Consider the following 22579-nt stretch of genomic DNA (forward strand, 5'->3'; position numbering starts at 1 on the left):
CCGACAAGAGAACAGTAAAAAATAGAGGACCCGAAAAAAAACGCCTAAAAATGTCAAAACAGCCGGAGCCGGAACTTACTTGTATAGTAAGATATGACGAAAACACCATCAAAATGCGTCAGCATCAAAGGAGGGTTATTATTGAGGGCGTCTATCCTTAAGTGGAAGAAAAAATTGTACAGCAATGGTGTCTTGGACAAAAGTAAAGGTCCTTCACACATAGTATACTTGACATGGCCCTACCAATATCAGCTATGACAATAGCTTGCCCATTAGCAGCTAACAGTTGTTGATAGACAGGTGTCATTTCTTCTGGCCCTCCTTTCGCCTGTGCCACAGTTGCCTCCTTGTCCTTTTCATCATCTTTGTTCTGCACAAACAGATATCAAGTGCAACATTAACTAGATACACGCTTCTATTTCAAACATACAGTGAATTGTCTTGTCTCTTGGTCAAATACATTGTCTTGTGTGATTAAATGGATATCATCACAATTTGCTGGAATGTATTCACAAAAAGCAGCCATTTTGAAAAGCAGTGCAGTTCACCTACATTACTTCCAGTCCTGAAGTCAAGCCCTATGGTACATGTGTACAAGTAGAGACCATCTGCTGATAATGTGTTACTTAGTACCTGTTTCTCATTAGGCGATACGGAGAAGACATGGCACCAGCCTTCAGCACTCAGCGTCATTATCACATTCTGAAACAGAATAAAAGTAAAAAAGTTGTTGGTGTGCTAAAACTTAAATGGGAGTTAAGTATAGTACATCAGACAGCTACATCATGATTGAATATCATAACATAGAATGCCAGTAATTTCACATGTTTCATGGATTTTTCTTAAACCTTTGCAGATTTGAATTGTTTTTCACAGGTTGGTTTGACAGTTCCACAATTTGCTTTTCACAGGGTGGTTTGTACTTATGTTAAAGGTTAACTCACCTTGCCAGTATTGCACACATCTCCCACAGCAGCACATGAAGTCTGTAGGGAGACAAGAAGCTAGGCTGTTATTTCATTTTTTTGAAAGCTGAAATCTGGGACTTAAATTCATGGCAACTATATGTGCCACCTCACTCTCCAGAGACAATAATATTTAAATAATAGGAAGGTACAGTATCAGAATACAATCAAAGCTGGCCAAGAATAAGAGGACTGACAAAATCTAGTCTATGTGTACAGGTGGTCATCACTATAGACAGAATTCTTAATCATTGTGTCAATAGGAAAAATTACCAACAAGTGGTCCAACAGGTGGTCTTTACGTAGAGGTTGTAATGATCATGATCACTTGTACAGGGTTGACTGCCTGTACACATTGTGTACATTTGTTTCACTTTATTTTCTAATACTGACCATCCCCAGTCCTGAAGCCATCCTCCATGGAGTTGTGTCAGTACCCTTGAACACCATCAGCTGTCCATTCACATTACCAGCCACCAACTCATTATCCTACAGATGTAGAAAATAATGAGTTGAAGTTGTATGATGACACTCGAATCATCCACAAGTCCTCAAGACTATCTTTCTGTGTCATCCTTGAGTACTGGGGCATTTGGAATGGTACACTTTGTGCTTCAGCTAAATAAGTTAATGTCAAACATACATCTAAATTCAAAATTGATAATGTACGAGTTGTAACAGTGGGGGATTTAAGTACTGTAGTGCCAAACAACTATACAAAATGGCTGGTCAGCCTTTTGTTGCGTAGTGGTTAGCGCTGATGGCTTTGTGATCTGCCAGCCCGAGTTCAATCCCGGGTATAGGCATGTTGTTTCTTTCTGTTTCTACTCCTTTCTTACATTGGTTCCTGGTATTCTTCAATATGCATGTTGTCATCCCCCAGGGAGACTGTACTAGTAGTAGTAGAAGTCCAGCTTCCCTGCAATGGTTTGTACAGTACTTTGTTCGGGGAATTTTGACATTACATCATATGAAGGTTTTACCTGATCATTGTCCACATCCCCCAGCACCATGGCCTGAGGCATGAGGTTCCCTGAGAACTCCAGCTGCAGATGCTCCACAAATGACACGTACCTCATCTTTCATACACAACAGGTGGGAACTGTACAATCAACAACAAACTGAGTCCAGCTAGCTGAAATTCAACATCACTCACATGTGCCCTCTTGAACTTGAAGGGTATTGACAAAGCTATGCGTATCTGTCTACTCATATATTACATTTTGCAGTTCATAGACATGGTGAATGTATCTTTAACGTCACATAGTTGGGAGTTAGCTGAAAAATCTAAATTTTTCTGCCAGTGATCATCCTCCTGACCGGTTTTTCCGATAACCCCTCCTGCTAGATATCTCTCATGTTGTGTCCCTGGAGGAAGAGCTTGATCCCAGAGTACCAGGGTCTATACCATTATATCTAGGGGAAGATAGTCAACCAAGTGAATTATTTTTATCATTCACAGACAACAATAAGATAAATTGTTACTCTTAGACAATGTTTCATAAAGATTTTATGCGTAAAATTTTAATGAATTTATTCTATGCTTGTCATATGAGAAGATAAAGGTAGTGATTCCCGTAGATTTGTGTCGTCTCGTCTGAAAGTCTGGGAACGAGAGTGGTTGCCGTGAGACTTGTGGGAAAATGGCGGCGTCGGTGAGTTTTCCAAAGATGTTTCTAGATTTTTCTATTCTTCTATGTCAAACCTTGTGGAATACACACAAAACTCCTCTCCATTTGATACGCATTTATCCATGTAAATAAGTGTTACTGTGAGATACGAGTGTAACATGGTTTGATTTGTCTGGGGAGAGTGTTTGTGCTTGTTGGCGCGGCGGACCGCATGGTGGGGAGGGGGGCGACTTGTGGCGCCAGTTTGTAGTTTCGAATTTTGTGTACATGACCACCTGCTGCAGGACTTTGTGTAACGATAGTGTTGATTTATTAGGTACTAGTGGGGGCATGTCTCATTAGTGTTTCGCCTCTGCTTAATAAAAGTCTCATGTGTAGTCTTTTGTCTTCTTTTCTACCCCAAAGTTGCTAACGAATTTACAACATAGGAGTTTAGAAATTAGATTTAGAATGCACTCTTAAGTTTTGCAACTAACTCTTAAGGTCCTTAACGTAGGCTACAGGAAAGTATTTTTGAAGCTTCTCGTGTAGATAAGTACGTGTTCAAGTGGTCCAGGATCTTGTAACTTGGCTGTTATTACAACATTTATGTAAATACAGTATATGCAGAGATACCAAGGATGTTAAAAATACCTCCTTGGAGATACTCAGTGATGTATGAAGCAATACACGTAATTCACTATTCATATCACAGGAAGCAGCAGCTAAAGTTCAGGAGGTTCGGGAAGTGACAAGAATTGAGCGCATTGGTAAGTGTAAATTAGATATGTATCATATTATTGCTAATGTTAGATAAAATATTAATGTGGAACTCATACTAGACTTCTTGTTATCCAAACAACAGCATTCACCAATCTTTACGTTGTAAAAAAATCCATTGCTTTGGAAGTCTTTTGTCTTTCTGCTTGATGAGGTCTATGAACATTTGTTCAATGTAACCTTCTCTTGGCTGCCTGGCTACGCATAAACAATAGAGAATTGGGTACCAAACGGCTACTTCAGCATGCTAAAGATTAAATTCATCATGACATTGGGTACATTTTGATGCAGGTGCTCATTCCCACATCCGTGGTCTGGGGTTGGATGATGCCTTGGAACCACGACAGGTAAATTATGCGCATACATTTACTTCATAGCCTCACACCATATCTTTTTACTAATTTTAGTAATAATGTACACAAAATGAATACATGGACATGTCTCATGTTGCCATACCAATCGTATTGTATTTCTCTTTGAAAAATATTGTTGCCATGATATTTCTTTTATACAATTTGATAGTTATTTGTTTCATAAATTGTTACCATTTCCCTGGGCCTTAGTAAAATTTATGATGTGCATGATGTGATGTTTGCTCCAACAGGTGTCGCAGGGTATGGTGGGCCAGTTGGCCGCACGCAGGGCAGCTGGGGTCATTCTGGAAATGATCAAGGTATGTATATACAGTACATATACAGTGTTAGTCCTATTATATGCAGACACTTCTAAAGTGTACATGATACATGAGTTATAGCTACCGTTGTCAGAAAACTGAGAGACAGTAACGTCAAACATTTGACAGATTCTGAATTTTTGCGTCCCCTGAATTATAACAGCCTTCTTTTTTGTGCACTGCTGTGTTTAGATGAACAGATTAAATTCATTTTTTTCACAGGAAGGAAAGATTGCTGGCCGTGCTTGCCTGATTGGTGGACAGCCTGGAACAGGGAAGACAGCAATTGCTATGGGTGAGAAAACCACTGGATCTACTTTGTTGAACATATTATGTAGGAATACTTAATACGCAGTGGCTTTTCCACTTTCAAACTTTCTTTCACAAATGATAGGCTTACTTTCTTCTGTATTTTCTCAAAGAAAGTTTAGCTCTATTGATTCTCATGCCCTTACTAGCCAGTGTTACACAATCTGTTGTTGCTAGATGCTAGTTGGTTAGTCAGGATGTCTGCTACAAGCAGGATTAAGTCAGGCTAGTGCACTTGCCAAACATTGAAGATTTTTCTTCCAAAAGACTGCTACGGGTAGACTTCATGTTATGTTTACCACTTATGGATGCCACATCATTTACACTACAATATTTTCCTGAAGCGGAATGTAAGGCATTTAAAGAGAGTTGATCAGTCAAACCCCATATGTGTGGATGTCTAGGTATGGCCCAAGCCCTGGGACAGGACACACCCTTCACAGCCATGGCTGGCAGTGAGATCTTCTCCCTGGAGATGAGTAAGACAGAGGCCCTCACTCAGGCCTTCCGCAAGTCCATCGGCATCAGAATCAAGTAAGTCAGCAACGTTACTCAATAACATTTATTTATTTGATCTCATTTATTTCATTTTACCAGGGTAAAAATCACACTCAGGCTACAGCCTGTTTTTCATGCGTCCCTGGACACATACATAAATCAACAACATAACTAAGACAAAAGGTAGCAAATAGGTCCTGCTGACAATACCACACCAGTCAGTTATTGTTGTTATTGTTGGCCGCTATCTCTGCCTGGCAGATAGTTCATTCCATACCATTGGGCCCTGGAACTGCTGACTACATGTATCACTTTACATCATAGTACATGATGTTTGTTTGAGATAACTAATAAACTGCATTTAGATGTAACATACAAGTTTTGTACAGCAAGTACAAGCTGCACTAGACTGGACTGTATGGTTTGGTACTCTCATCCTTTCTTTATTCAGTGACATGCCAACCTGATGAAACTTTTAACAGATGTGGATGTGGAAGTTGATTTATAAATGGGTTCAATGTTTGTTACCTTATCACAATAGCAGATAATCAGCATACTGAAATGACTCTAACCTTGCTGCTGTGTGTTTTTAGAGAGGAGACAGAAATAATTGAGGGAGAGGTGGTGGAGGTACAGATTGACAGACCAGCAACAGGGACGGTATGTGGAACACTCATGTCATCTGTTACCCTCTGTTTCATACTTGAATTTCATCAGCAATTGCTCATAGTATATCATTGCAACAGTTGCTCAGAAATAATGATGAAAAAAGCATTTACAATTACATGTTGTTTCAGTGCAGGTGCAGCATTTTGTTTGCTTATGAAAGCAGGCAGGTCTAAAGCTTAACTCATTAATGGAAAATTCAGAAACTTGTTTGCAGTATTTACTAGCATTTGTTTGCTGTGTTTACCAATAGGGAGCCAAGGTTGGAAAGTTGACCTTGAAAACCACAGAGATGGAGACCATCTATGACCTTGGAACCAAGATGATTGAATCTCTCACCAAGGAGAAAGTAGCAGCAGGGTATGTATCAGTTAACTATTCATGTAACTTACATTAATCTCCAACAAGATTTCTCCAGTGTCACTGATGAAAGACACCGGATGGCTGTCTGAAAAGTCTGACGTTTCCAAAATCACATCCAGTTGCTTGAGTAACTCGGTTTTGGCGTGTCTTATTACCTGGATGTCTAACCTTCATCGACGTAACTTACATGAAGTTACCTAATGTGATTTACAGAGATTTTAGCATGATCATATTCTTTCTGATACTTCGTATGTTGACTGTTTAGCAGACTGTTTGTTAGCATCCTCGTTTTCAGCAGTAAATTGACTAACTCTATTCAATGTTCACAGTGACATCATCACTATCGACAAAGCCACAGGAAAGATCACCAAGCTGGGGCGTTCCTTCACACGAGCCAGGGACTATGACGCCATGGGCCCTCAGACCAAGTTTGTGCAGTGTCCCGAGGGAGAGCTTCAGAAGAGAAAAGAAGTGGTCCACACTGTTACTCTGCACGAGATCGACGTCATCAACAGTCGTACACAGGGCTTCCTCGCACTCTTCTCTGGTATGGTGACTCACATGTCATTTCTCAAATGGATATTCAAATGAATATAAAATACAACACCGGGTATTCTGTATAACCTGGGGTATAGGCAATCCGACCCACACTATTAGTTTCATAGCACGGCAGGTGTCATTATCCTGCTCCATCTTTGCCGCAAGTTTACTTCAGCAGTCACTGATGCAGACCACCAGTCTACCACTCTCTTCTGCATAAGTGCCCTCTCATTTGTCCTTTCTCTAATATTAATCACCAGAGATGATAGATAATAGTGATGGCATACATGGTTCTAAAATTGCCATTTTTTGAATGAAATTGGTATTGGTGATTTTGGTTTAGTGTTGTGTTATTTGTTATAGATAGTTGTGATTGACATACAACTTACAAGTATTTCTTGTAATGCAACAAATAAAAAGGATTCATTACAGATGTTCAAAATTGAAATGTGGGTGTGAAATATGAGAATGGATGGATTGTTACTTCATTGCTTTGGCTAAGCCTTTTGATTTATCAAAGACATCTAGCCATTCTAACATTTTCTCACTAACTCCTCCATTGTTCAGGTGACACTGGTGAAATCAAAAGTGAAGTCAGGGAACAGATAAATGCCAAAGTGGCGGAGTGGCGAGAAGAGGGGAAGGCTGACATCGTACCTGGGGTAAGTAATGTGATCTATACATGTCAGTCATTCTGAATAGCACAGTTTTATATTGAAATCAAAACCGGACCTATTAAACCTAACAATTATAAAGTTTTTTTAGACTGTTTTGAGGCATGTAAAGGCTAACAGCAAGTAAAAATCTAAACAACACTGAAACAGCCTGACTTAAAAGTTTATTCTGAATTAGTAATACAGTAAAGGCTAACAGCAGGTGTAAGTCAAAAACACTGAAACAGCCTGACTTTAAATTGTATTCTGAGTCAGTGATACAGTAAAACCCCATGTTTACAGCAATGAGGGTTAGAGAACTTAGACATCCAAGTAATAAGATACACAGTTTACACAAACAAAGTTATCCACGTAACAAAACATTCCATCTTTACTCCTGAGTCAGAAATAGGTTGTTGAGCTGTTCTGGCCCGAGAAGTTAATGAATTTTGCCAGGGGGATGGTGGTGTACAGATTGATCATTGTTGTAGTACCCCCCAGGGACAGAAGGGGCGCAGTGTCATCGGCCCACTACTGATTCACACTTTCTAATAACTGTTTGGAGCAAGTATAGGCTTACTGTACAACTAGAATAAGAACTAGAAAGGTGACATTTGCAAGTGAATATATATAATGTTTACCTTCACGTGCTATAATCTAACACTGATTACTGTTATGTTTATTCTTACTCCAACACATTTATATTTAGTGACCTGAGCCCCTCCTGTGTTAAGCCATTTCATACATTATATAACTTAACACCACAGAGTGTCTGCTACTTAACCTGTAACCATGCTGACACTGTCATGTCCAGGTCGTTGACCTTATTTGTTTGGAGAAGAAGAAGAAACTGAGCAAAAACAATATGATTACCTTTTGTGCAGGTAAACATAAATATAAATATGGCACCAAACAACACTTATAGTCACCATCACTATGGTAGCCATTTCTTGGGCATGGGCCACAGACTGGGTCCCTCCAGCTAGGCTTATTGCAATCACAAAATACGTCTGCTTGAATCTTGACTTAGTTGTAAAACACCAGTGTTGACAGGTAGAGTCTATCTGTAATTTATTAACTCGCACTCATAAAACCAACCAAAGCATACTTTTACCAGAAATCTCCATCAAGACCATTTCTGTATATGTTAAAACCAATATATCATTTAAGTTGAGCACAGTTTCTCTGTACTTTTTGTTTTGAACAACAGTTTCTTCATGCACTTTCTGAGAAAAGAAATGCCATTTTATGTAAATATTACAGCACTACACTACTGTTGAATTTCTCTCTGATGAGATTAAAGGCTGGAACAGGCAAAGGCAAACAGCCAATCCCCTAAACCCACTCCCAGTGCACTTAAAAGCCTTACTGAGAGTCTGTATTTAAGTTATCTGATCCAGTACTTGTTGTACTAATGCAGGGCACTTAATGTTGCAGCCTTACGTACAGGTTTGACTTTTACTGGTGCGACTTTGTGATGCCGGGTAATTCTGCCCGCAGGCTGTGAAGTACTATATTTTGTCTGTAATTCCTGCTCACTGGTTGTTCCCAAGTTTCAAAATATCCCCACATAAGCTAATAGTTAAACTGTTAACAAAGGATGCAATTGTTTTATCAAGGTTATGGTTGGCATTTTTGTTGTGCTGCAATTTGAGTGAAGACTGTAGTTCTGCCCCCTGCAGAACTACAGAGGATGATAGATAACCATCAACATTCAGACATTTATTCAACCTTTTTGTAGTACTTACCAATTTCAATGGCACAGCAGCAACTTCAGTCTTGACAAATAAATGCCCTGTTTGACTAAAAACTGTTTGGCAAAGAGCCTCCAACCTTGCGTCCCATTTGCACTACAAAAATCAGATGTACAATATGTACAATGTAATTGACCCATCCTTGATTAATGAGGGAAAGTTTGATGCAGTCTACAAACAAGGCAACAATTGATCTTGTGTCTTAATTTGGTTCTGGACCTCAAAATGGTCGCCTTTGCTTGTCGTTAATTGCTAAGGGGAGGATCATATTACTGAATCAGCCCTATAAAGCAGAGTGACTTAGCAGACCTGTACTGCTGGTAGATTTCTTGCTAGGTACATGATGTTATGGGTGGTCCTTTTGTTTATGCTATGATCGTCTTTCTGTCAACCTACATGTAAAAATTACAGCAATGCATAGTTTGAAAGCTACACCTGTGCAGAAATCTGTTGAATAGAATTAAAAACAGACCTGCTCAGAGGTTGTTCTTTTTGGTTGCCTACAGTGTGCAAAGTTTAAGATGAAGGACTTACAGTATCTATATCCCAGGATCTATATCATCTGATTAGTGGCCTTTCAAACCCTGCCAAAAAAAGCAGCTCGAAAGGTTGGATGGACATGGGGTGTGAAATAAATGTACAGGATTTTCTCCACATCAGATCTAGAGGAGCTTAACTGAATCAGAACCACCTTTCCCTGACATTCAAATGATTTACTACTTCTTAGCAACATTTTACTGTAACATGCTACTAGTAACATACAAGGAACTGCATGGTTTGAACCCTTTCACATCTAACACATGATTATGACCCTCATTTGACCTACCTTACAACTTACAAGATTAGATAATGTACAAATCCTATATGTTTTGTCTACATGCAATAATATATATCACTGAACTTCAATCTTTTCAAACAAAAATCAATTGTTAGTTTTAGTGTGAAGTCAAGAGCTGCATGTACTATGCTATACAACTCAACTATGTCCTGGTTCTACTCTTTGTACACACAAGAATTGATGCAAGGAAGTTTTTTACACACTACAAAATTGAGATGTCTGACACTGTCTCCATTACTCACGCCACGCTGCTTATACCAGACTTGTAGAGCGAGTCTTCTCCTTGGAGATGACCATTTCCTGACCACAGGCTCCATTCTCTGGCTCAACTATCCTAACCTTCTTACCTGCCCCTCCATCTGTACCCCCCTGTTTGTGCTGTGGCTTGGTATCTGCCAACACCACGGCATTCCCAGTGATACTACTGGAAGCAACCAATGCCGCCATGAGCAGGGGGGTGGTGAGGGGCCTTGTTGGACTTGCAAGGTCCGACGTTTGGCCATTTGATAAACAGATACATGGCCACAAACACCAATGAGCCTGAGCTGAACCCACAGAGGATGAACACCTCTGTACGGTCAATGGTGACGGTCATTTCTTCCTCGCTAGTGGTATTTGCATTGACATTGTACTGCTCGGTTCTTGGCTGCCCTATGTCCAAGGACAGCGATGCTGATACAGCTCCACCTTGGTTTGTCACGGTGCAGACGTACTCACCAACATCCATGTTAATCACGGACCTGATGTGTAGGCAGTTCCCCTCTGTCCATATACGCCCCAGGGATGTATTCCTGTTGATAGTGATGTTGTGTGCTGTCAGCCATTGAACGTCTGTGGGAGACCCACTAGTCATATGACAGCAGAGCGAAGCTGGCATCCCGTTCTCCACGACAACTGTCTTGGAATAAACAGTTAGCGCAGGCGGAGCACAGTAAAAGTCTTCCTGTTTTAGAGAGACAATTTTGTCCTGGCGCAAACTCTCGGGAAGGTGGCATTTGTACAAATTGCGGTATGCATCCATTCCCTGGGGAACTAACCCGGAATTCAGCCACTCCTCAAACCACCTCATCTGACAGTTGCACCTGTACGGGTTGTCATGCAGAAAAAGCGCATTGGCTTGAGGCATGTTTCGGATCTTGGGATCCAGGACCTGGATTCTGTTTTCTGTCAGATCCAGTTGCTCCAGCATTGGTAACAGGAAGAGAGAAGCCCAGGGAAAACTTGTTAGCTCATTTTTCCCGAGGTAGATTTTTTCAATTCTGAAAAGTCCACTAAATGCCATGGAATCCACCTTTGTGATGATATTACCCACAAGAAACAACTGTCGCAGCTTGCTCAGCCCAGTAAAGTAGTATTCCCGCAATTCTGTCAACTTGTTGTGCCTCAGATCAAGTATTTTCAAGTGTTTAAGCATGGACAGTGCCCTAAACTCAATGTCCGTAATTTGGTTCCCAGCCAGGTAGAGTTGCTGTATTTGTGAGAGCTGTTTAAAGGTGTCTGCGTGGATGTAGGTCAGGTTGTTTTCCGTGAAGTCCAGATGGTCAGTGTCGAGCGGCAGGTCCGTTGGGACGGAAGTCAGTCCCGCGGCCTGACAGTTCACAAAGCTGACCAGACACTCGCACCCGTCAGGACAGCCCCATGTACTGGTGAAACACAGCAGTGTGGTACAGAGCAGCAGCACACACAGACTAGTCATCCTGGGTGCTTGTCGTACCATCAGGGTACATGGTAGATTTAAACTGTAGAAGTGAGCACATAAAAAATAGTTTGGCTCAGCTCTTTACCAGTCATGTAAAGATGAGTTGGAATCATTCCAAGAACAGATTGAGTTTAACTTAGTTATTCCATAGCAGCATTATTTTTTTTTGCCATCAGTTGGCTTCACCTTAATCACAATAAGACAACTGCTTTGTCTTTTTTTGGCTGGACCAAACTGGAACTAGGAAGTTCAATACATTGGACTATGGTTCCAAATTCAATTGGACTATTACATGATGTCACAAATAGCCAAGTTTACTGGGGTTACCAACAAGCTATTACATTACTCGGCTTACTCCGGAAGGACTCGCCTTAAGCAAGTAAGCAAGCAATTACATTACTAGTACAATAAAGCATTGTTTGCATACAATATACATATAGTGGCAAAAATGTAAAGTTAAACTTTAAGCTACAAACCTAGTATGATGAACTGTTGTTCAGTGTGGACCCGACTGACTTTCCCAACAGTAAAAGCAGCTAACCTTTCCTCAAAAAGCTCTGCTGCTCTGATACAGGGAGATCGTGACACTTGTACGGACCGATTGTGTCGGCTCATTTTATGGCACTGATTGTGCTTGCAGCAAAACTAATCGGAATTCTTCAGTCACGAATAACATCGGGTGATACCATTGCACACATAGGGAGACAATATGTGATAACAAAGGGGAAAAAATATGGAAACAGGCCTTTCTTTCTGACTAAGCTTCCAGCTAGCTTTAGATGTGTTGATTTTAGTTAGCTGCATAAATGTTGGTATCTGATGATTTTTCCCCTTCCCTAAAATGTGCACTTTTAGATTTTTGTGTTGATTTAGACTCCGTGTTCTCCGCATTAATTTGAACTGACATGCAGAGTAATCACCGTCAATGGGTGCCAACTCTTTCATTACTGGTTTGTCTGTCCCGGGAGACAGTCATGTGGGCCAGGAGATTTTATACTTCAGTAAATCATGAATCTACAACATAAAAAATAAATCATACAGCATTGAGCTTGGTTATAATAGTACATTTAGTTATTGTATCTCACCTTTTGTCAATAGTTTTAAAATTCAAGGAGAAACAAATCCACACCAGTTGTGTAATATGCATTACCTGCAACATTGATGTAAGCAACATTGATAAAACAAGTTTATAAGATTTTATTAACTGGGACTACAATGTACATGAAAAGTCTAAAATAATGCTGTATCATTACATTACATGTATCCCTGCCCTTACATGTACATGGGTCTTTCAGAGCCCTTTTGATAACCAAGTTATAGCATCCATGTGGCCCAACTACAAAATTAATATAGAACTGCTGCGACTAGATTAATTTTGGACTATTGTGAAGCATTGCTAATTGATTGTGATTGTTAGCTCCGGCAGCTGGGGGCGCCCTGCCTAGCTGGGAATGATTGAGTTTGGCTGATTTAATTTCTCATGACTGTCACGGTCCCCTGGGGGGTATAAATATGGCACACAGGGCACAGCATGGTTTAGTGATGGATCAGGTCTGTAAGTCAGGTGCAAGAACAGGATTTTTAAGTCTGATACTCCGCCCTCTACGTGCAGATGCTTACATAATTTCTCCAGACTTGGGAAAGTTCAGAAATATGGAGAAGTAGGAAGAGGGCCTGTAGAAACGTTAGCGATAGTTTTATAATGGGCCATCATTAGTAGGCAAATGTTGCAATACATGATATATTATAATCTTTATCCAGGAATAAAGTTCTGATATTTGTACAATAGAGCACCTATTGTTCGAGCCATTGCTTATTGAGTGCTGTCAAGCAATAGCAGTCAAATCGTAATATAGTTGTAATGAAGATTGAACTTGAGAATTGAATCTCAGAGGGGATTATTTGGGCCTTAACAGCCCATCTACAGCATATTCATGGAAAGCAAATGTTTGGAATACAACTTTAACTTGCTCATTGATATAATCCATTTGTTTCTTTGCAATGGACCAGTTTAATGGAAATGTTATGCATATATTGCATTGTAATAACCCTGTATTCCTTTGTTTGTAGGTGTTGTTCATAGACGAGGTCCACATGTTAGATATCGAGTGTTTCTCCTTCCTGAACCGTGCGCTGGAGAATGACATGGCTCCCATCCTCATCATGGCCACCAACAGGGGCATCACCAGGTAAAGCACTCAGTAACATTACTGGTGATATCAGCTAGCTTCAGTCATACTGTATAGTGGTACATCATGTCCAAGTGTTTTTCAAATCTTCCTAGTGAATTCTATAGGGCTTGTTTCTTCTTCATTTGCATGCGAAACCTCATTGAGCTGAGGGCTAGTTACTGGGTTCATCTTGAGCTTGTGTGCAGGTGACATAGGTGTTATGGCTGGTGGGTTTTGGCTATTTTGGTTCCTCAGTCAACAGGGTCATTACCTGGCTAGTTACAATTTCTGTTGAGTTGTATCAGCTTCTGAGCCTCTCTGTTTCAGTTCTTTTACTGCACAAACTTTATTATTTGCAAAATGCCACAGTCTCCTTTTGGAACCTTAAGTAAGACGACTTGGCAGCTATTCAGCCTTCATCATCATCATCATCAGGTCATACTCGATCACAGAGTTGAAGCATGTACAAAGTTCAGCTTACACTAGTTACAGTATTCTCATTGTGCTTCCTAGCTTACTAGCTGTTATCTGGGTCTGATCTGGATTTATCCATGCTGTAACTTCTGGACATGTTAGCCTGTAAGTAAATCATTTTTGCAAAATAATGTTGTTTTTCTTCTTTAACTAACGTGGCCTGCTGTGTACCCTGTAGGATCCGTGGCACCAACTACAAGTCTCCCCACGGGATCCCCATCGACCTGCTGGACAGGCTGCTCATCGTGTCCACCTCACCGTACTCAGAGAAGGAGATCAGACAGATCCTCACCATTAGGTAACTTTAGATCAGTAATTTTAGTGCAGATATTTTCAGATCCGTATGTATACTTGTTTATCTTAAAGCCTATTGGGTATTGGCAATGTAGAATGTTCAGGACAACAGTATACTACAATGTAACCAGTCTTCACTATGCACAATTTCTTAGAATGGAAGAAATAGCACAAAGATAAAGCCCTAGCTATTACCCAACATGTATCGCCTGAAGTTGCAGCTTAAAGTATGCTAAAAACATTTAAAATTGGACTGATGTAATATTTATCAGCAAGACCTACATTGCTACCTGTTAACTAAGTTAATGTGTGAATGTCCCAGTCACCATGTTGTTTGAGTTTTTTATGTGTCCAGGGACACCTGACAGTCCATGGCCTGAGTGTGATTTTGTACCCTAGCAAAATACGATAAATGATTAATGAAATGCAATGTTGAATCCTCTTCCCCTCCCCAGGTGTGAGGAGGAGGATGTGGAGATGAGTGATGATGCCACCACCATCCTCACCAAGATCGGCATGGAGACCTCCCTCCGTTACTCCATCCAGCTCATCACGGCAGCCAACCTGGTCTGTCGCAAGCGAAAGGTACTCATCTCATCCTGGGCTTTTGACCTACATAGCACTGCTGGACATGAGCTTGCTATGGCCAGGACACTATATTTTCCATCACTAAGATTCACATTTCACATTCAAATCTGTCCTAACCTCCTGATTGGTTAGAGAGGGAGGGCCAGTCAGTGAGCTTGGACAGATACAGATGTCAAACATCATGACTTCACCAGGGCTGTCTCCAGTTTTAAGATTTTCCATACCACTCATTCTTTGAATGCCCATGTTGTTTATTTCCGTTGTTAAACCTGTAACAGTTGTTAAATTTCAAGCTTGGGAAAATACATTTCCATTGAATGCAGTGCAGTTGTTCATCCCAACAACCATTTGGCAGAACTTTCGTCTTGAGACAGAGGGACGGGAAATTGAGACAGCCCTGGTTTTGACCTTTGTTTGTTTGTTGAGAAAGTGTAGCAGCTTATGACCATCATATTTCCTCTACCACAGGGTACTGAAGTGAGTGTTGATGACATTAAGAGGGTGTACTCGTTATTCCTGGATGAGCTGCGCTCTACACAGTTCCTGAAGGAGTACCAACAGGAGTTCATGTTTAATGAGATGACAGGTGGGTTCAACGTGAAAGGAATGTTAATTGATAGTAGAAAACCTTTGTGGCTAGCTTCTGATGCAGTTCTGGATGTGGAATGTTCATCATGTGAAATATTACTCTGTAGTACATGTATTTGATAGAATACCATCTCCTTGTCTTATGATGCCATTTTTATTATTGAGAGCTTGCTTGAGAGCCTTATTGACTTTCTCCTGAAGGTCAGAGGGAGGGTAGAGTGACAAAACATTTTGCTTGAAATACTAGTCATGCTGGGTACTAGTCAGTACATATGAATAACCTTTGTTGATTGTTTGTTGTTTCTACAGAAACAGAACAGATGGAGACGTCCTAGTGCAGCCAGACTAGCCTGACTTGTGTCTGTGTTGGAATGACTATCACCAATGGCCCACAAGACCAGGGATAAGCACTGCACAGGGGAAATGTTGATATGTGTCCTACCAGCTTTCCTGGAGCTGTTCCATACAGCATGTTATTGGGGAAGAACCCACATTTCCTTCTGTATCTGAGAGTTTATGTCCTTAGTAACCTTGCTTTAACCTTTCAAAAGTATTTGAAAAAAGTTCTGTGCAAGCTGTATGATGCCACTATATGCCATCAGACCTAAGGTACAATGGTAGCTACCAGTAAGATGTACATGTATGTATGTAACCTATACTTAGTATAGTTATCACATATAGAGAATTAAATAGTAACAGTTTCTAAACAGTGACTTTTGTTCAAAGCAACTCATCCTATTTTGTAGTTTTATTTGTGTTTTTTTTTTACATTTGTGTATTGAAGAATACAGATGTTTTGTGTGGATTGCAAATAAGCAGATAGGGGGAGATATGTTACATGTAAGACTGTTTTAAAGGTGTCATTTTCTATAAAAAGTGAAATTATATTTTGCCCTTGTGAAATTGTGTTGATTGGTCCTGTAGTTTATGCACTGTAAAATGATATTGAACTTGCTTATGCATCTACTCTTTGACTGTGATTTGATTTGAAACTACACACTTGTAATGTAGGAACTCTATTCCTGAATTATTTTGCCACTTGAGTAGCTAGCTTATGACTTATGTTTTGTTCAGCAGTGTACAAGTATGCTAATGTGTCGATTTATTTGGAGAGGGGTGAAAAAAATAAATCTGATCCTATCATCAACTGATGCTTGCTGGATTTTATGCATGGAGTAGAAATCTTTTTGAATACTTTGTATATTTAAGGTGTTGCAAACCTATGACTGAGAGATGCCCATCTTCTGGGTGAAAGTAATGCAATTCAGACAATGTATAGTACTGAATAATTTTTATTCTCTTGTGATACCTCTTGGGTGGCCGTTTCTTCGGTTCCATTCTTAAGAACTACATGTAGGGCGCAGACAATGCCTCTCATTCACAGCACCATGTGGCTGTGAACATCACTGATAGCATGCTACCCTTTTCAATGACTCAGCAATTCTCACGCTGACTGAACAATGCCTTTCTGGCCTACTCTTAATTCTACCGCTGTCCGCCAGCGGGTCGTTATGTACGGTACTTATCCCGTAAAAGCAAACACCTGCGATGCTTTCGGGCTCTAGCTAGAAATTCTATTGTCCATCTCAGGATCAAAACTTCGAATCCTTCTACCCGAAGAACGGGATCTTGGTCCAGTCTGGTTGAAGCGTTGGTCGGGCGTTTGGCGGGTAGACTCGCGGGTCGGGCGTCCGTTTGTGGGAGGCGGCGGCGTCGCCGCCGGTCTGTTTGACCTGCCGCTCCTCGATGGACCGCTGCTTGTCCGTCTGGTCCCCGAATGGCGTAAGGAAGAAGGCCGGGTTGACCGAGGACGAGCGGACCGGGCTGCCGTCTCGGGTCCTCTCCGGGATCCTGTCGGCGGCCGAGCGCCGCCCGAAGGAGCTCCACATGTTGAGGTTGGCCGCTGCCTTGGGTGGCATCTCCGCCAGGACTGGCATCCCCGGGACGCCCGGCTCGTCATCCTGCTCGGGCGGAGCCGGAGACGCTTGCGGGGACACCATCCTGCCGAACACCGACCACGAGTTGGGGTTGTACTCGGGCGGCTCGTTCTCGTACTCCCACCCCGACCTGGCGGTGTGCGACGTGGAGACCTCGGTCTCCGTGGTCTGCCTGGCGGTGCTGGTGCTGTTTTGCTCGGTGGTGGCGATGTTGGACGTGAGGATGCCATGCAGCGTGGACGCCTCCTCACCCTGCCGCCGCCCCTGCTGCAGCCCCCGCCGGCTGGACCCGTCCAGACCCGGCACCTTCCCGTGCATCATCTTGTACATCCAGCCAGTTGCCACCAGGACCGTTGTCATGGTGGACCGCACCAGCGCCTCGATGGTGGGCCCGTGCGTCAACACTTCCCGCAGCAGGACGGCGTCGTGCACCGCCCGACCGTCACCGCTCTTCGCCGTGTCTTCACGAGCACCTACACAGACAAACAAAACAAAACAAACATTTATAAACTCCATCATCCGCAAAATATGAGCTATGCATTATATGCACCTGACAAGTGTGACTTTTTTCCGAAAGAGTTGAAATTCTTTCTTCTGGAGTCATTATGATAATGATAGCGCAGTCGCTTGTTTAATTGTGGCAATGGTTGATGTCAATCTCTAGGTAGATTTACCGGTGCCATAAAATAGTATCAGAGTTGACCAAGGAGTATAACCGGCCAAAGGGAATCAGTCGGGCACCGATAGTATCTTATAGCACCGGAAAATCTGCCTGCTGGGCATTAGGTTGACATAAAGATGATATGATCATAGGGACCATGGCTTGTAAAAGTTTCAGGCAAGTACCGTGTGTCGGTGTGAAGTGCTTTAATTGAAAAAAATGAAAATAAAAACGCGTATGCATAGAGTTACACACACTTATGTCAAATTCTAAGAGTCGTGCAAAAAAACACGTTTCCCCCGAGCCTGAGCATCGATCCAAAGATTTCTGTTATTGTCAGGTCAGCTTCCTGCCTCTCGTGTTAATCAGTTTCCGGAGGAGTGTGCGTCTGGGGGGATCAGAACTTTCGTCACCTCTAACACCACCGAGTGGTTAATACTTAGAGGTAAGACGCCTCCATTAATGTTTCCTGTAGCCCGTCTTAATTCGTTCTCGAAGCAAAGCCGAAAGAGAGAGCTCCTCTGACCGCTTCCTGTCCGAGGAATCAATGGTGGATTTAGAGTGCGTCAAAAGCCTGGATTTGGTGCTGGAGCTAATTAATAGCTTAGCTAAACCCGGTCTCGGTTGCACTTATTCGAATCTGTAAAGCGCTTACTGGCCGGGGAGGATGTAGGGGTGTGTAAAGCCTCAGAAACATTCGTAAATACCGAGCATGGTCCTACATCTTTTTGGACGGGGTAGAGAAGATTGAAACATGAAGCTTGAGGCTCACGATCACAGAAACGGTATTGATGTACCCACAATTTAAAGGTGTATAGTAAAGCAAAGGCGAATAATCAATTAACTTGCGTGGACTGTTCAGTAGAGAAGAGTTTTACTGACACGTTTAATCAGTCATTTTAAGCTCTTTGCAAAAAAGATCATGCGACAAAACAAACAAAAATTAAACGCTACCTAGCTAAACAAAGTCGATGTCATTTGAAATAAATGTATCTGATTAAGTTGCATGTTACGTTCTGATTTGAGACGTACTTCGTCAATTCCAACTACTGCACAATCGAAAACGCTTGCGCCAAGTGTTTTGATGTCGTTTTTTGTGTAATCTCTTCTACTAAGATGGTTCAATAAACATGAATAGCCAGATCGAAACGATGGCATGAAGCTGCATGTTGCTGGAGATAAAAAAAACGGCATGTTCAGAAGTCGGTCAATCGCGCCTACTGACGACTGAAGCTGGCTTTTCCCAGCAGTGGATATCATATTCTGGTAATCAGGTAATCAAGCAAAGTGCAATTGTTTTAGTAGAAATCTTCTTTGATGCAGGTCATAAGTCGGGTATCTATAAGCAATCGCCCCTGTTTTCTGATCACATTACTAACGGGCTTGTAGAAAAGCCCATTGGGAGAGGAACATGAAAAGGTAGGTTGATTTTTAAAAAGGCGTGGATAGGATTTTGCATAAAAGCAAAAGCAAATCGTTCACAATAATTGCCATAAACAAGCGTTGCGAGGCTCAACAAATATTTCAATACATGGCGGCGGCGAAATCCCCGCCCCCAGGCTTAAGTTCCAGAAAGCCGGAAAACCTGCACTGCCGTCAGCGTTCAAAAGGAGGATGGACTAGTACGGAGTGCAATAAGTACGGAGATCGCCTTTTCACATATTTCCTACGTAACACTTCCTGGTGTTTTGTTTTAACAAATCGCGTACAAATGAGGAATCGATAGACAGAACAAGGCTCAAAGCTTATGTACAATGGATACTTTCGACCAGAATCTACCTCTAATGTACGACTAACAGGTGCTGGTGTAGACGTTTAGCCTCAGGTGCTAAATTAACGCCACAGAGCGTGGGGATTTTCTTGTCCAAGCCGGTGACTGCCTTTTGAACCCGGCGGCAACGAATAATTTTGTCACTGATACAACTTCAAGTATGATTTCAAATTAGTTTTTGAAGTATGAAGTGAAATGTTCTGCGCTAGGAAGTCAGATTTTCATTAGTAATTGATTAGATCAATTAACCATTTACCAATACGCTTGGAATGGTGATTTGGAATACATGTGCACGCTATGAAAGATACCGGTCCAACGCTTTTAGTTTCAACAGACATGAAACAGTCTCTTAATAATGTGCAGCACGGAAACGAATTCTGGAGTTTGAAGAGAAGAGATGCCCAATTTTCCAAACAAAACATTAACAGTTTCAATATTCTTCATATACACCATGTGCTGCTGAAGGGATTCAGTTTCAAACAGTGTTTTCCCCTTAACGGTTCTTGGTACTAATAATGTCCGTAGCGACAATACAATTAGGCGTTTTAGGGTTTATAATGTGCTTTTTATCTGATGGAACAGAAGTCCGTACTTGGTTTCTCGTGGGCCGTCTTCTCTACGGATGAACGCATTATAAGTCACGAAAAAGCCCGGCTTGTAGAGCTTACTAAACAATCTGAATCAAACCTACCTATTGACACTCACTCACGATAAAAGGTATGCTTTCGTGATGTGACAGTGTAGTACATTTGTCATAGTCTGTTTAATACTACCTGTACAGAACGAATAAAACTCACCATGTGGAAGGAGAATGTCTCTCTGTGTGCCCCTGCACCCCATACTACATGCTACGAGTAGCAGCACGGCAACCAGTAACCTTCGTTTCATCATTCCTGGTATAGAACAGACAAACGCTCAGTTAGTATCGAACATAAACGCGACATTAGATGATTAGCCTATTCAAAGGACTCGTGATCGGTGCAAATCAAGTCTACAATGGGACATTATATCTACTAAGGGTAGGACAAGCATTCCGGGAGAGAGAAACGGTACTTAAGTTACTGCGACAGAATATCAGCACCTTGGACAGGGCGCTCTTGTTATTCTTAACGAATTTCAGCACCAGGGACAGCGCCCATAGGCAAGCGTTTGAATCGAATTTCCGCGACAGATTTAGAGCCTTACCAATTAACAGCGTTAATTAGGGAGACACCTGTGTTGCAAACACATACCGGTGTTTCCCACCGTGGCTACTAGCAGTGTAGACGTAAAATCTTTAACTAGAGGACTAGCGTTTGAACGGGAACGGCGCACCAATAAGCGCTCCAAGAACTTGCGGTTGTGGGGTAGGTCCCGGAGGGGTTACACACAAGCTGAAATCCGTCTTGAGATTTTAACCATTGTTACCTTTCTATCAAACAATCATTTCCCATTCATGGCCAGTCTACTCGATTTTTTCTCCTTCTGGATATAGTTTCAGTAAAGCAAATGCAAGGAGTGAACGATGCAAACCGGGGTGACTTTTCAAGAATTGATTTAACAAACGAAAGAAAACATGTAGACCTCAGGAAACGCCAGAAGTATTGACCAAATTTCTTTCAAGAAACGAATAAAACTAAGTGGCATAAAATGAAGCCAGAAATACGGGGACAAAACGCACACTGAGAGAAAGAAAATATCATACAAAGGATTTGACTCACCTGTACCAAGCCGCTGAAAATCTTTCTCTGAATCTACTCAACAACTCACTTCTCTTATAAACCCGCGTTAATTAGGCTGAAGGGCTGTGTGGACGCATCGCCCCTTCCTCCTGTCAATCAAAAGTGGCACTCCCACGTCAGAGAGGCTGAGTTTCCCGCGCCAGTGGGGGGAAATGCCGCACGGCGGCTTTGTCGCGGGGTGGCGAACTGGTCATTAAGCAAACTGCGATTTGGTCCTCCTGCGTAAGTGGCTGCCGACTCGCGGAGGGTTATTGACACGGCGATTACTGGAGCCGGAGGGGAATCAGCAAGGAGTTATCCGAACACGTGTGCCGTGAGCCTCGGTAAATGGCACTTTAGAAAGGGCTTAATGCAAATTAAAGCCTTTTCTTGTCGCCTTGGCGAAGCTGTAAACATTCAGTTTCTGTTTCATCGTTGCTAGCAAGTTAAGAAATATTATTTCATTCTTTTTTTCAACTTTGTGCCATAAATAACGCACGTATGTCTTGGTGATGTAAACGGGAAAAACGACGGACTTTAGATGGAATTTAGATAAGTTCGATCGTGTTAACGCTGGAATATTGTCAGATTCTATCGTATAGCTATAATTTGCTAGCCTGGGTACCATCCGGAAAGTAGTTCGCTCCGGCGTTTATCATACACTATATACAGTCACTTCTCGCTCTAACATATACTATATACTGTCGCTTCTCTGCTGTTCGGTGTCTAGAAGGGTAGCAGAAGTGAACATAGGAGCGAACTACTACCCGGATGGTACCCAGGCTAATAATTTGCAACATTTCGCAGACAGACAAGTCTATTTTCCAAAACCTGAGAAACCTTGGAAGAATTCCGAAGAGCCTTGAGTTAGCGCCCGACATTTGCCCGTCTGACAGAAAAAAAAGTTTAACTACATCGATCTCGCCTCCGCCCGGGATTTCGGCTCTAGCGGGGATTCTGCAGAAAGTGGTGCCTTCAGGCGTCTAATGCTTAAGTAAATGTCAGGACGCGCAAACTTTGCGGGAAACCTGGGCTTTCTCGATCAAG

The 22579-nt window shown here is 41.9% G+C and overlaps 4 protein-coding genes across 5 annotated transcripts in view; 1 reads left to right on the plus strand and 3 right to left on the minus strand.

The window, feature by feature from the left end:
- The window catches only part of LOC118412983 (KICSTOR complex protein ITFG2-like), a 15014-nt gene extending 12736 nt beyond the window's left edge, over positions 1 to 2278 (minus strand). Inside the window, exons 1-5 of one of the 2 annotated variants that reach the window (XM_035816077.1) lie at positions 2122 to 2278; positions 1359 to 1454; positions 945 to 986; positions 634 to 702; positions 244 to 370 (exon numbers count right to left, since the gene is read on the minus strand). In XM_035816077.1, coding sequence (XP_035671970.1) covers positions 244 to 370; positions 634 to 702; positions 945 to 986; positions 1359 to 1454; positions 2122 to 2178 — 391 coding nt within the window. In that variant the 5' untranslated portion in view covers positions 2179 to 2278. Of the gene's footprint in view, positions 1 to 243; positions 371 to 633; positions 703 to 944; positions 987 to 1358; positions 1455 to 1948 lie in introns of both variants that reach the window. The other variant, XM_035816076.1, reaches the window with a different exon arrangement.
- Positions 2279 to 2508: 230 nt separating this feature from the next.
- LOC118412982 (ruvB-like 2) lies at positions 2509 to 16610 on the plus strand. Its single transcript, XM_035816075.1, has 15 exons — positions 2509 to 2620; positions 3291 to 3345; positions 3647 to 3702; positions 3960 to 4028; positions 4251 to 4323; positions 4742 to 4871; positions 5429 to 5495; positions 5755 to 5861; positions 6194 to 6411; positions 6972 to 7066; positions 13419 to 13537; positions 14172 to 14291; positions 14743 to 14872; positions 15344 to 15461; positions 15773 to 16610. Exons 1-15 carry the CDS (start codon positions 2609 to 2611, stop codon positions 15796 to 15798), a joined length of 1395 nt encoding a protein of 464 aa, XP_035671968.1. The 5' UTR covers positions 2509 to 2608; the 3' UTR covers positions 15799 to 16610.
- LOC118412985 (leucine-rich repeat-containing protein 4B-like) lies at positions 9492 to 12538 on the minus strand. The gene is made up of 2 exons (XM_035816079.1): positions 11825 to 12538; positions 9492 to 11388 (listed from the first exon to the last, which is right to left on the minus strand). Exon 2 carries the CDS (start codon positions 11364 to 11366, stop codon positions 10071 to 10073), a length of 1296 nt encoding a protein of 431 aa, XP_035671972.1. The 5' UTR covers positions 11367 to 11388; positions 11825 to 12538; the 3' UTR covers positions 9492 to 10070.
- Positions 16359 to 21768, minus strand: LOC118412986. The gene is made up of 3 exons (XM_035816080.1): positions 21533 to 21768; positions 20630 to 20725; positions 16359 to 17873 (listed from the first exon to the last, which is right to left on the minus strand). Exons 2-3 carry the CDS (start codon positions 20721 to 20723, stop codon positions 17074 to 17076), a joined length of 894 nt encoding a protein of 297 aa, XP_035671973.1. The 5' UTR covers positions 20724 to 20725; positions 21533 to 21768; the 3' UTR covers positions 16359 to 17073.
- Between the last annotated feature and the right edge of the window lie 811 nt (positions 21769 to 22579).

The sequence above is a fragment of the Branchiostoma floridae genome, chromosome 4 (assembly GCF_000003815.2).
Source record: "Branchiostoma floridae strain S238N-H82 chromosome 4, Bfl_VNyyK, whole genome shotgun sequence".
In the NCBI taxonomy this organism is placed as follows: Eukaryota; Metazoa; Chordata; class Leptocardii; order Amphioxiformes; family Branchiostomatidae; genus Branchiostoma; species Branchiostoma floridae.

Coding starts and splice junctions, on each gene's coding strand:
- LOC118412986 (XM_035816080.1), bottom strand. CDS start 20,723: ATGATGAAACGAAGGTTACTGGTTGCCGTGCTGCTACTCGTAGCATGT. Junction 17,874..20,629: donor AGACATTCTCCTTCCACATG/GTGAGTTTTATT, acceptor TTGTCTGTGTAG/GTGCTCGTGAAGACACGGCG.
- LOC118412985 (XM_035816079.1), bottom strand. CDS start 11,366: ATGGTACGACAAGCACCCAGGATGACTAGTCTGTGTGTGCTGCTGCTC.
- LOC118412982 (XM_035816075.1), top strand. Junction 5,862..6,193: donor AAGGAGAAAGTAGCAGCAGG/GTATGTATCAGT, acceptor CAATGTTCACAG/TGACATCATCACTATCGACA. Junction 14,292..14,742: donor AGACAGATCCTCACCATTAG/GTAACTTTAGAT, acceptor TCCCCTCCCCAG/GTGTGAGGAGGAGGATGTGG.